General features: G+C 40.3%; 1 protein-coding gene across 1 annotated transcript in view; it reads right to left on the bottom strand.

The window, feature by feature from the left end:
* Positions 1-6,020, bottom strand: part of LOC122807145 (guanine nucleotide-binding protein G(t) subunit alpha-1) — a 766,105-nt gene extending 760,085 nt beyond the window's left edge. The window contains exon 1 of the mRNA XM_044078158.1: positions 5,712-6,020. Within this exon, the coding sequence (XP_043934093.1) occupies positions 5,712-5,817 (106 nt within the window). The 5' untranslated portion in view covers positions 5,818-6,020. The remainder of the gene's footprint in view (positions 1-5,711) is intronic.
* Positions 6,021-14,048: the final 8,028 nt, after the last annotated feature.

Raw genomic sequence — 14,048 nt, 5'->3', positions numbered from 1 at the left:
AAAATACATACATTTTGAGGTAAAGTCCAGAAGTCTATATCTTTGTTGATTCTTTGAGAGATTTGGAAGACTGTGTAGTTTTAGAATCAGTTCTTTGTTTCTTTTTCCTTACATCAGACCAAGTATTTTTTCTGGAGATCTTTTCAAGTTGATGGAAACAGTCCAGTCCATTTCTTCAGGAAATATAATAATATTATTATTCTTGAAGAAGGTAGAAGCTTCTTCAATGTTGTTAAAGGTTCTCAAGTCATTTGAATAGAAAATTCTGATTCTAGCAGGATATGCCATCTGCGCTTTTATTTTATTTTGTTTGAGAAGTTTCACTAATGGCCAAGTTTTTTTCCTTGTTTTTAACACTTTTTCAGAATAATCATTGTCAAATCTGATCTGACTCTGTTTATATGTTATGGGACTTTTTCTCCAGGCTGTTTTTAAAATGAGCTCTTTATCCAAGAAGGATATGAACTTTACAACAATTGATCTTGGTGCATTAGGTAGAAAGGGTATAGATTTTTCTATGGCTCTGTGAGCTCTTTCTATTCCATTTGATAATCCCTCTTTTAAATCAAGCACTTCAAGAAGCCAGGAATTCAAAAAGGTGACGATGTGTTCTCCCTCAGTTTTTTCTGGAAGGCCAAATATTCTTATATTAGTTCTCCTGTCCCTGTTCTCTAAATCATCCACTTTATTAAGTAGCCAGTTATTTTGGTGAAGTAAGAATTCTGTCTGATTTTCCTCTTCTTTGAGTCTTCCATCTATGTCATTTAGTGATGTCTCCATATCAAGTAATTTACTTTGTTGTTGCTGCAGTATTTCTTTTAGTATATATGTTTGCTTTTGGCAGTTTTCCTTGAGACTTTCCAAATTATCAGTGAATGTATCCATTTTCAATGACAGTTAATGTAATATGGAAGACATCAGTTGTATCTCCTTCTTCAGAGTGGTTTCTGAGTGAGAATTCTTTAAACTGGCCATTACCAAACAGCTGTGTTGTTCTCCAGAATATTTTCACAGGAAAAACTCAATAATATTTCTTGAATCTTGGTAGAGTTGTAGTTCTTAAGTTTCTTAATATTTTTTTTTTCTATTTCTGGTTAATGGAAATAATTTTCCCTGTTTTCTAGTACTGTTTTGTGGAGCTCTAAAATGCTATTTATCTGTTTGCCATCTAGGCTCCGCCCCAAAACAGAGAAGTCTTGTATGATCAACATATTATAGATTAAAGTCTATTATATGAAGACAAACCCTTGGTTTACACAATCAAATATGCATAACTAAGATAATCTCCATGGCAAATAGAAACAATGCCATATTAGGGGCCTCAACAACCAGGATTAGACTAGCAGGACAGGGTGCTGGAGGAGACTGTCTTGCAAAAGGACCTCTTCACTGAGGTGAGGTGGTGCAGAAGTGAAGAGAGGGTCTTAGTAGGAAGAGCACATCATGGGCATTACAGTCATGCTACATGCACTGTAAGGCTTGCTTTCTATGCAGTGAATTCTGTCACCCAAGCACAGAGTGTTTGGAACAGTTTAATACATGCAGAAAAAATGTAGCAAACCAGCTATGTCTAGTGGGCAGATAATATCTAAATCCTTGGGGGAAATAAAAGGTTTAATAGGATGTGATCCAGCTAGGGAGGCCACCAAAAAAAAAAAAAAACGTGAATAATGAAAACTGTAATATTTTCTTTTTATTCTGTTTTTGCTCATACCAAAAATGAAAACCAAATAATAAGCCCAAATGATTTTTCTGAACTTAAAGCGTGTGTTATTAAACATAATTTATTCTTGACAGTAGAGTCTGTGGTACATATATTGCTGTAAAATGAATGCTAGAAAAAAAATGAGGTCAGAAAAGATCAGATTCCTGTAGTATTTTGCTTATGAGACTATTCAAGTCACAGAATGACAATGCAATAAAATTTCTGTCTTAACTGTCAGCCATTAGTAAGTCCATAAAGATTTGTAATGTAAGTGCTAATAGCCAGCTTGGCTATTCTCAGGAACTGGAGAATAGTCTCCAATTTCTTACCAAAAGCCAGCCTTTTTTAAGGCCTAGATGTAAATTGCATTGTTCTACTGTGGAACGTCGAATGCAAAACCATGAGCACCAAAAATATCAAAAACTAATGCCTAAACACAAAAGGGTGAAAAAGTAAACTTTTTTTGTAGTTAACAAGCCCCCTGCATCCCCAGATATGGAGGACAAACACCTCTGCATAGCCCATATTTACATATACCAACATCACAGTTGCACAAACTCAGAGAAGGGAGAATACTTCCCAAAGGAAGGAAATTAATGCTGGTAGAAAGAAATTACAGTGGCAGTGATTTCCTACAGCAAACAGCTATCCATGTTCCTCAACATCTTGTGTTTGTAGCATATGAAGCTGGAGGAATTTCAGCTCGTCCAACTGTAGATGTACCAATTTGTATTCACTATATAATGCACATTTTACAAAGACTGTGATACAGGTCCAAGTTACCCTACCAAATGTAAAATCCTGTTTTTCAAACCTAAAAGCAGGAAATATATTAGGCCATATAAAAATATTTACATTTGATAGGGCCATTTGGACTTGTGTGACCTTTTTGCAGTATATAGTTATGGCAAAAAGACTGAAAAAAATTTATTTCATGCTAAGTAAAACAGCTGGCATAGTTATTAAAGATGACAAGTACCATATGTATGCAGCTGCTATTTATTCTGCAACAAAAACAATTGCTTACCTTTCTGGCATAATCAAAGGATAGACAGTATAACAGCATTGTTAAATGTAACTTGCATACAAGTACAATATGTCTCAATGTATACAGCCGTAAGTGAAATTATAACAAAACTGACATGGAGATAAACAGTTTTAATGAGGTACATAGTACATATGAAGGCACACATTTCTTATCATTGGGAAATTGTAGACAAAAATTGCATTAGTCTGTAGTGCTAACATGCACAAATATATAGCAGCGTTTTTTTCTGTTCATTGGAGCTTCACTATGCTAATTTATTTTGTACATCGTAACAATGTTATAGTTCCTTACCGAAACAGGTAGTTAAAACTGATCTGGACAGACAATCATATCTGAACATATTAAACAACTGGCTTTTGCCTCATATCAGTCTCCGAACTTTCACATTTATCAGTTCTGCACTGAAAGTGATCAGATGAATTGTGCAATTGTATTATGCAGCAAATGCTAATTCTTTTTTACAGTCTAAGCCTTTCTTAGCTTGGAGTTGTTCACTTTCTCTTCAGTAGATGACCTGTGTGTAATTAGGGAGTGTATGCAGGGGAGAGGTTCGTATAGGTATGCATGCTTGAGGAATGCTGAAATGTAAGCAAGTATTTAAAAGTCTGAAAGGGTCAGGGTGGAAATACAAAAGAAACAGAAATTAGTAGGTTGTGTGTTTATAAGCTATTACATTGATATAATGTGTAGACTTGGGCAGCAACACCCTTTTTAAATGGTAGGAGATCAGGGATACTTTGTATTTCATCACGTAATTTCTAAGAAGTTGTTAAACCAGTTGTGGAGAATAATCTTTCACATTTTTCCAAGCTTACAGTAACTTAGTAAGGAATATGGCCTTATTTGTTTGACATCTGAGGTCATACTCTGACTATACAAGAAAACTGAAAAACAGAAGTTAATGGGCCTTTGTAACTAGACAACCAATGAGACACAGTAGCCACATGCTTAAAACACACACACACACACACACACACACACACGCACACACACACACACACACACACACACTCACACACACACACACACACACACACACACACACACAAAGGATGTGCGTGCACAATAGCATCCCACACTTAAAACACATACACCCATACACACGTGTCATCCAATCACTTAGAAAGTTGAACTGAAGTCTCTTCTTCCTGTCACTGACTGCCGTGCAGATGAAGATCAAAAATCACAAGCTTTTTAATGAAGAATAGGGGAATTCCTCCTGTTTTCATCTCGTATTTTCCTGTAAGTACACATTATTGCCCAAAGTAGCTCACATAGTGCAAATCATATAGAAAAGTATTTTTTTCTTGCTAGGCAAAGGCGGCATGAAGTAACTATCTAAATAGAGCTAGACAAACATCATCATCATCATCAACATCATTAATTATTATTATTGTTATTATTATGACTATTATTATATAACTCTGCTGTTAGTGCATTTGCAGTGGCAGACATTCAGAACAGCATTAGTACTGTGGGGTTACAGCCGACATAAAAGCACTGGCTGTCACTGCACTGAGAATACTGTGGAGTTACAACAGACATAAAGGCACTGGCTGCCATTGCACTGAGAGCACTGTAGAGTTATAACAGACATAAAGGCACTGGCTGCCATTGCACTGAGAGCACTGTAGAGTTATAACAGACATAAAAGCACTGTCTGCCATTGCACTGAGAGTACTGCGGGGTTACAACTGACATAAAACCACTGGCTACCACTGCACTGAGTACTGTGGAATTACAACAGACACAATAGCACTGACTGCCACTGCACTGAGAGTACTGCAGGGTTACAACAGGCATAAAAGCATTGGCTGCCACCGCACTGAGAGTACTATGGGATTACAGCAGAGATATAAACACTGGCTACCACTGCACTGAGAGTAATAGTGTTACAATGAGGGTCTGGAAATACTTCTGATGAGTGCAAATTGTTATTATGAGGAATATACACTTCCTGTGCTGATCCAGATCTGTAGAGAAAACTAATTGCTTTTGCTTTTAGATCCTTATGTCAAGCCTTGCAATAAATACTTTGCAGTTTAACAGTATGTACCATTTTCTGGACAACAATATTTTAAGCTGGAGGTTTACATACTTGAACAGCACTTTCACAAACTGGTGGGAGATATACTATATTGCACCAGTAAATATTATAGCCATGTTAATAATATGGATTTTTGAACACCTGCTTTACAGCTGCCTGCCTTTTCATCTGTACTTGACTTCCACAGCCATGGTTCACAATAATAAATTAGCATACTGCCTCTGAGTAAGAAAAACTTAATGTTAGCTTTCAGTGGAGCATATGCAGACACATATAGATGAGATAGATGGATAGACAGATACACACATATATATATATATATATATATATATATATATATATATATATATATATATATATAGAGAAAGAGAGAGAGGGTGAAAGGAATCACTTTTGCCTAATATCAGTCCTCTAACTTTCACATGCATCATTTCTGAACTGAAAAGTGATCAGATAAATTATGCAACTGTATTATAAGCAGAACAAATGCATGTGACCTTTTTTTGAAGTCTGATCACAAATGCACACAAACCATTACTTAATGCTTTTCATTTTCTTACCTAGTGTCTTTATTTCTGCCTGTCTTTGTGTGTGCTCACTTCATTACTGTCTACTGACTAAACTGTAGTTATAAACAAAGAAGGCGTATAGTATTCTAGATGAATCCACCTGCCTCATGTAAGAGCAGGTTGCAGAACATTTCTAGCTTTATAAAATCAATCACACTTGTCCAATGCTACCTCATGATACCATTGCACAATTTAGTTTAGCTAAAGTCTAACCTTGTTTTGCAACAAATGTTAATTTTTTTTGCCCTGGCCTAATTAACGATTAAAGGGGTTCAACTTTTCTTAGCTTGCAATCATTCACTTTGTCTTCATAGCTTGGAAAAGAACAACAAAAATGGTTACCAAGCAGAAGTAGTTTGACTGTCCTGGCATCCTTCTCTGCATCTTCCTTGAGTTTCTTTTCTAGTTCTCTGGAGTGCTTTTCTTCAGCACTAGCTCCGGCACCCATTGCGATGAAGCAGGAATAGGTTCACTCTCTGTAACGCTTTGTCACACTGGGATTTGTTCTTTTTTTAACAGTATTCAGTTCCCACTTGCCAGAATTTTTAAGATTATTTTTTTTTTTCCTTTTGTGGCCAGGGATTTGAGACTCTGCAGATACCTATGTGCCTCACCTGGGTCAAAGTGGCATTCAGCTGCTCATCTTAGCCATTGAAATCCCTCCTTTTCCACTTCTTAGCAGGATTTTGCTACTCAAAGTGATCAGGTGGTCCCTGCAAGCCATTCAGAGTATAGGCAAGGTCAAAGGAGGAGAAAAGAATGACAGTGTTATAAAATCCAGATTTTCTGCAACTTGCTGTGCTCAGCTGAAATCAGAAGGCTGAAATACAAGTCTAAGCTTCTCCCTAAGATAAATCCTTTCAAATCTGTACACCACAAAGTGCTCTGCTGAGCATAGAGAACACCTTAAAGCCCCATCTGGTCTGAGCTTGCCTCAGTTAAGATAAGCATCCATGTCTTCATACAGAACAGCAGAAACACAGATCAAATCATTCTTCAAATACATTCAGTGTTGCTCATAAAAATGAAGTCAGTTTTCTTTTAATGAGAACCTGCACCATGGTTTCCTTTCTCACCAAAAACAGTATAGGTGACCAAATCCATTCCACAACAGCCTGTTTCTGCTTCCATTGTTACTTTCAGCTTGAAGCATTCCTTAGAGTCCACACAACAAGTTATGAAAACACAACTATTTATCAAGCAGACGTGTGTACTATTGCTCTTGGCATATTACATAACCTTTAACAAGTTTCTTAACCTTCTCAATGCTCTTGGACCACAAATTAAATGCCCTTTATGTCTAGTAACTCTGCCTGGTTATCAAAAAATAAACAAGGACAATGTTTTATTTATTTTATTAACTAGATAGGTCCCACAGGGTCTGTGGTTATTTTGCAGGTAAGGTCCAAACAGTTATTTATATCATCTTGGGTAAATTTAGCAAAGACTCAAGAAAACTCCCTAGCACTTTGAGGGCAAGTGTCATGAGATCTTAAATTTATACTTGAACTACTCTGGTGTAATGTGTCATCCAATGGACTGCACTTCAGGACTAGAGCATCCCATCGTGCAGTGGTCTTGTCATACTTGGAATCTGAATCAAAGTCAGACACTGTGTGTGTGTGTGTGTGTGTGTGTGTGTGTGTGTGTGTGTGTGTGTGTGTGTGTATGTGTGTGTGTGTGTGTGTGTGTGTGTACATGACTACATGTGTTATTTAAGAAATAACCAACAGTGTGGTGTAGTATATTGAAGATTTACCCACGGTTGGTGTGGTTTAATCATAAGGGCGAAGCCCAAGTGATTAAATAAAACCAACCGTTAATAAATTTCAATATACCACAGCCACAGAGTTGGTTATTGCTATTATACAATGACATTATTTAAGAAAAAAATACTTACTTTTCTTAAATAATGCCTTTGCATAATGCCTCTTTGCTGCCCTTCTATGACTTTGTGGTATCCTTGGGCTTTTTCTGATGTACTGCGCATGCATATGGGACTTGTGTTCCCATGCTTACACAGAACATCAATGCTGTGCAAAGGAAGCAACGGAGAAAGGAAGATCTCCATTGCCTTTTTTTTTTTTTTTTTTTTTATTGAAACCGGGAGACTTTTAACGAACAAGGGAGAGCCAGGACAGACAAAATAAAAGGATAATCAGGTAAGTTTCTATAGTTTTGCAGAACATACCTGATTATCCTTTTATTTTTGTCTGCGCCATCTCTGTCGTTCATATCAGGTCTTCCATTTTCTTTTATTGTTTGTTTTAAAAAAAGAAAAGTGAAAAAAATTGCGAGATATACTAATGGGGAAAATTTCGGGCGACCGGACCTTTCCCGTTGGTATATTCTTGGATTTACAATGGGCACGCTGGTTGGGCTGGCCAATCAGCATGCTCATTTTTGAATATTAATAGCCAGTCATTGTATAATAGTTATTATCCATGTAAGGCAAAAGGGAACATTAGAACATAGATAACTCTGCATGTAATGAGCAATAAAGAATGTTTTCTTTCCTATAACGAAGGAGTTACCAAAGAAAAATATTTAAAAATTCCTTTAAAAGGTACAAAAAGATGGATGCCTGGAAGACATTAAATAAGGATAAAAATACTTTTAAAGTGTTTCAAAAATAACACATGGATTTATTTCAACAAACAGAGAACAACAGAATAAAATTAATGTTATCCAGATTTAGGAAAATACGCATTCGTGGAAAAGACATGCAAAATATGGGCATATACAAGTATAATAAGGCACAACTGTGCTTCTGTAAAGGAGGAGCAAAATGTATTTCAGATATACAAATGTTAGGAACACAGGCACTCATTTGTAAGGTAAGATAAGGATGAAAGGCTTAAGAGATATGGAAAAAGCACTGGTTCCTTGCTTAGATAAATAAAATCAGTAGTAGACCACGCTTCTTAAAGGATGCATATTTATGGAAACCATAGAATGGCACTTATATACATAGAATTTAACATTAAAGGCAGCTGTAGGCATTCAGGTAACTTATTTTTTAACAGATGTATTCAACTACAACTAGCTTGATTGGGCAGAGACACACCTGTTAAGTGTACCTCATTATGAGGAACATACCTCAATTGGGGTCTTAAAAAGTTCATGTTCCTCGAAGTTTCACATTAAAAAAGGGTCTGTCAAACATTCAGTGTCAGGAATTTTTGAACTGATAATCAAGATAAATAGAAGTGAATCATATTACTTCATTAAAATATCGTTCTCATAAGCAAAAGCAGCCTATTTTAACCATCCTGTGACCTTCCTGGTTGAAGTTGTTAGATACTTGCTTGGAATACCTGAGCTCAGTTTAAAGCTGTCGTAGCATATTTGCTCAAGTTGTGATGCTCTTATGTGGCTTGCTTGCCTCTCTTTAGAGCAAGATTCTGACACTCACATCTTAGTCAGTTGTGGATAGTCCAAGGTCGACATACCTCAGTGAAACAGCAAAACAAGCTTTACACTGCCCATCATGGCAACTCCTTCTCTGAGATACAATGACATTAGAGTCAGAATAAAAATGTTTAAGGAGTCTGAGGGGTTTGTTCTCCACTTGGGATGCAGAGGTACTTGCCACCCTATAAAATGTTTTTTTTTTTTTTTTTGTCGCTTTTTTTGTTAAACTAGGCTGGTGCAATGTGAAGTTATTCAGGGTAACAATACATAGTAGATTTGACCTCTATTCAGGTTATTTCATATCTATAACACTAGGAGTTGAGTCAGAAGTGGAATGGTCATAATGGAAAAAATCTCTCCTACTGCAGAATGATTGCATTATTTCTTGCTACAACTTAGTCCCCTTTGATGGAAATATGTGATCTGATGTTGTTAATCTTCGTTCATTCCTTACTGATGGGTTATCGGTTCCATCCTCGGAACCGAGCCGGCCAATATCAAGCTTGCGTCAGCCAAAAACTCTTGACCCACGGTCCAACTCAGAATGCTCTGCTCCCTGTTACCTCAGATCTCATTTGCCACGTTGCTGTACAGTCGTGTCAAGCCACTCTCTCAGCTGTCTAATGTTTTGACAGTTTATATATTGTTATTACTCAAAATTTTTCTCAAATGTTTATTCTAATATTTTCCTACCCTATCGCACACTTTAGTCTTTCCCTTTATTACCCTCTTTTCTTACCTTGTGGCAATTCTCCATTACCATTGTTGGTAATCCTTCCTTTTCTCTTTTTACCCTTTTCTTGGGTAGCCGTTATTCTTCCTTTTGCTACTGTGCTTCTTCTTCACGCCAGTTATGTTGGATAAGAAAAGTACCATTGGTTTCAAGTAGTGCAAGGATTGCTGCCATAAGTTACTGCTTTCCAATGGCCATGACTAATGTGTCTACTGTCTTAATGTCTCCCACTTGACTGTGGATCCTCCATGTGGGGTTTGTAAATATTTCTCTACCAGGACTCTCAACGAGAGGAAGAATAAGTTAATTTTGAAAGGTCTCCTCAAGTCTCCTTTCTCTGAGGGTATTTCTGGGTTGGAGGGCTCACCCCTCCTGTTAAACCCCACAAGAGGTGTTCTTCCTCTTCTTTATCAAAGTCACTCCCTTCTTCTCCCTCTGGAGATCATAGGGAGTCGACTCACAAGAAGGTGAAATTGATTACTACTCTGGCGCTGCCACCTGTGACCCTGTCCGCTCCAGGCTCGGCACTGGCCCAAATGATTCTGGCTACAGCCATGTCTCCTTTATCGATACCAGCAATGGAGTTCCCGGTGCAGACTTCCAACAGCTCTGTCGCAACCCCTAATGGCACCATCAATACAGGTTCAGTCCCCTTCGGCCCTATTGGTACAGTCACCTTTGGCTCCAAATATGACTCTTCTGTTCTCCATGGTGTAGACATTTTCGACACCGACATGTGCTTCACTGCAGTCCTTCTCAACACTGTCCTTATTGCCAGTGCAGACACTTTCCACTACAGCACCGTACCCTTCAGGGCAGACTTTTGCCTTTATTGTGCAGACACCTTCAACTACTAAGGCACTGACATCTTCTGCACAGACTTTTTCCACACCATTTTCTTCAGTGCAGATTTCCTTAGCTCCAAGCTCTGTACCTATTGAATTAGCAAGGATCAAATATTCCCTTCACTGGATCCTTTTGCTAGCAGTCAGTATAGTTCTTTCCTCGAAAGGCTAGAATCACCATCAGCTTTCTCCATGAGGTCACCCAAGAGTCTTTCTGAATAGGATGTGTTGCGGCTTTTTGACCAGTTGCTTGTGGCCAGGGGTCTCTCTCAACCGTCAAAGTCCATGTTCTCTCATTCAGGTGAATGTATATCTCAACCCCCAAAGTATACTCCTCCTTCAACTTCCACTCAAGTTTCAAATCCTATTACTCCGACAGCAGCTTCCCTCCCTCCGACTCCAATAGTGGATCTCACTTTGGAACCAGAGTCATCCTTGTGGCCTTCTGTGCACTGGGCATTGGGCTCTTCTCAAGCCAGTAGCTGTGCCATTGGGGAGGGCATTCCTGGCTCCATGCCAATTTTTCTATGGCACCTTCCAGGGATGCTCTCTCTCTCTTATGGTTCATGGTCCTCTTAAGACTCCTGGTCTGGAGGCAGGCTTGTCGGGGCGGGGTGTGACCCCAGTTCCGAGGTTGTCATACTCGGTTCTGTGCTCCCATCCCTCCTTGGGTGGGCCAGCCTTTCAGGCCATGGAGAGGGCACTCGCCTCTGCTGGCAAAGCTCATTTGTTGGAATCCTCTCCCCCCTCTGTGCCGCAACTGCCACAAGCTTCAACTGCTGGACACTGGGCACAAGAGCCTCAGGTTTCTCCTCCTCAGGAGACCCCCTCTTTGCAGTCGTCCCCAGAACATCCCACTGAGGAAGTACCCCACAAAGCATCATGTAAGAGGAAGCACATGGACTCCACTGAGGAGTCATTGACTGAAGATACGGATTTTGATGATGGGGAAGGTTCCCCACGGGTCACCCTCTGATGAGGTGTCCTTTGGTGACATCCTCGAGATCCTTAGATAGAGGGGTGACTGGAAGCCCTCTAATCCTTCCTCTGAGGAATCTGTATTCCTGCAGGATTTTTGTGCCCAGCCCCCTACCTCCTGGGTCACCCCTCCTGCTGATGAGCTCATCCAGCTCATTATGCAGTGCACATGGAAGGCTCCTGACACCATGGAAGTGATACCTAAGAGACCAGATAAAATATTATCGCCCCCAGTTGAGCACCCCCATTGGTCACAAGATCTTCCAGTAGATGCTATGGTGGTGGCAGCTGCTACTAAGAAGGATTTGGCAGAAGACAGCCAAACTGTCCAGCTGCCCAACAAGGAGTTCTGGTTGACTGACAGATTAGGGAAGCATGTGTTTGCTTCATGGACCTTCGCCATAAGGTCTTTGAATTATTTGGCACATTTTACCAGGCTTCAGCGAGATATTATCAACCAGCTCTCTGAACCCTTGGCAGGAGCTGTTTCTGATGAAGTCCGTGATAATGTGGCTTCTCAGATAGCCACCCTAGTCCATTTCCAACTCTTCCATGCATCTTATTTCTCACGCAACATGCTTGGCTGCACCTTTGTGACTTTGCGGACTCCTTTAAGGCTTCCTTCATGAATAGCCCCATAGAGGCCGCTTCTTTGTTTGGCCCTAAAGTCAAGGATATGCTGGCATGTTGCAAACAAGATGGCAAGACCCTGTCTGCCATTGGTGTCAGACACTCCACTCCTCAGCGATTTTACTCCAGAAATCAGAGAAGCGGAAACATCTGGCACAAGAAATCACAGGGTTCTTTCCGGGATGCACATGATGAGTTCTCCCCTAGAGGCAGTGGGGGAAACTCCAATGGGCACCTCTTTCAGGGCAGAGGAGGTCCGTGAATCCAGGGTTCCAGAGATTCTTTCTCTGGACAACCCTATCAGTGCTCCTGAAGCATTGCCTGACTGCTAACCTCTGTAAGTGGTCGGGGTTCATTTCTCCCTGTATCCCGCTGCCTTACAAAAGATAACAAATGACTCTTGGGTACAATGGATTATATCCAGAGGCTATCACATCCCTTCCATTTTTGCCCAGTCTCATCAAGAGTATTACCCGATGTTCCACCCAGTCAAAGGGAAACAGCAGCACATAAAATCCAAAAACTGCTACAAAAAAAGAGTCATCCAGACAGTACCCCCAGACCAGATAGGATCCGGTTTTTATTCAAGGCTCTTTTTAGTGCCAAAAAAGATAGGGGACTGGAAACCAATTCTGGATGTCAGTATATTAAATAAATTTGTAAAAACAGAGAAATTCAATGGTCACGGTTCAGTCTATCCTTCCTCTTCTGGAAGAAGATGATTGGATGTGCTTTGTAGATCTTCAAGATGCATATTACCACATAAAAATGGACAAACACTCAAGAAGATACCCCTGCTTCTGTATAGGAGCCAGTCATTACCAGTTTTGAGCCCTGCCCTTCGGTCTCCCTACAGCCCCCAGAGTGTTCACAAAATGCATGGCAGTGGTTATCGCTCACTTGTGATTTCAAGGATTCCAGGCGTTTCCATTTCTAGATGACTGGCTCCTCACTGCCCCCCCCCCCAAGCATCTACTGGAAGAAACCCTGCAGTATACTCTCTTAACAGCTAGAAGCCTGGGAATCACTATAAACTGGGAGAAATCCAACACAACCCCAACTCAGTCTTTGGAATTTATAGGAGTACTGTTGGACATGAGAAATTGCACAGCATCCCTTCCAGAACACAGACTTCAGAGAATAAGACAAGTTCAACTGCTACTCTGTCACCACAAATCCCCAGCTCGATCTGTACTCCAGCTATTGTGGTCAATGGCAGCCTCAATTACCATTGTTCCTCTAGCCAGATTCCACATGAGACTCCTTCAATGGCTACTTCTCACTCAATGGTACCCTCTACAACATCCTTTGTCTTTTCAGATAAGTGTAACTCAGAAATGCAAGGAAGATTTACTCTGGTGGACATCTCAAAATCCCCAACAATGGTCTTGCCCTTTCAACCCCCATCAACCAAAAGCCATGGTGACCACGGACGCCTCCCTGATGGGGTGGAGGGGCTATGTCAGGGAAACTTGGTCCAATGCACCTGGTCAGAGACAGAGGCCCTTTTGCATATCAATGTCCTGGAACTGAAGGCGGTGCTTCTAGTGTTGCAAGCATTTCACTCCATCCTTCCATCAGGGATTATTGCGATCCAGTCAAACATGTCAGTGGTCTGGTACATCAGCAAACAAGGGGGCACCAGATCTTACCTGTTATGCCAAGAGGCCTTGAGAAAATGGCAATGGGCGATAGCTTACAACCGCTTTCTGATTGCAACGCACATTCCCTGGAGCTCCAATGTGATAGCGGACAAATTGAGTAGGTGCATTCAACAGCCTCACAAGTGGTCCTTCAATCCTCTGATAGCTGCAAAAATTATCAACTGCTGGGGCCAGCCTTGCTGTGACCTATTTGACTCCCCAACCAACTACAAGTGCAGCAACTACTTTGCTCTGATCCCCCCTCGGGGACAGTCACCAAGGGATGCTCTAGTCCACGCTTGGCCCTCAGGTCTTCTTTATGTTTATCCTCCTCTCCCCCTTATCTCCCAATTTCTAAAGAAAGCACAACAGTTCAAGAGCAAAGTGATCCTCATTGCCCCATATTGGCCTCGACAAGTCTGGTTTCCCTTCCTCC

This window comes from Protopterus annectens, chromosome 7.part0 (genome assembly GCF_019279795.1).
Source record: "Protopterus annectens isolate FY-2018-M chromosome 7.part0, PAN1.0, whole genome shotgun sequence".
Classification (NCBI taxonomy): domain Eukaryota; kingdom Metazoa; phylum Chordata; order Ceratodontiformes; family Protopteridae; genus Protopterus; species Protopterus annectens.
Note: the sequence above shows the minus strand (reverse complement) of the source record. Positions and strands in the feature narration are given on the sequence as shown.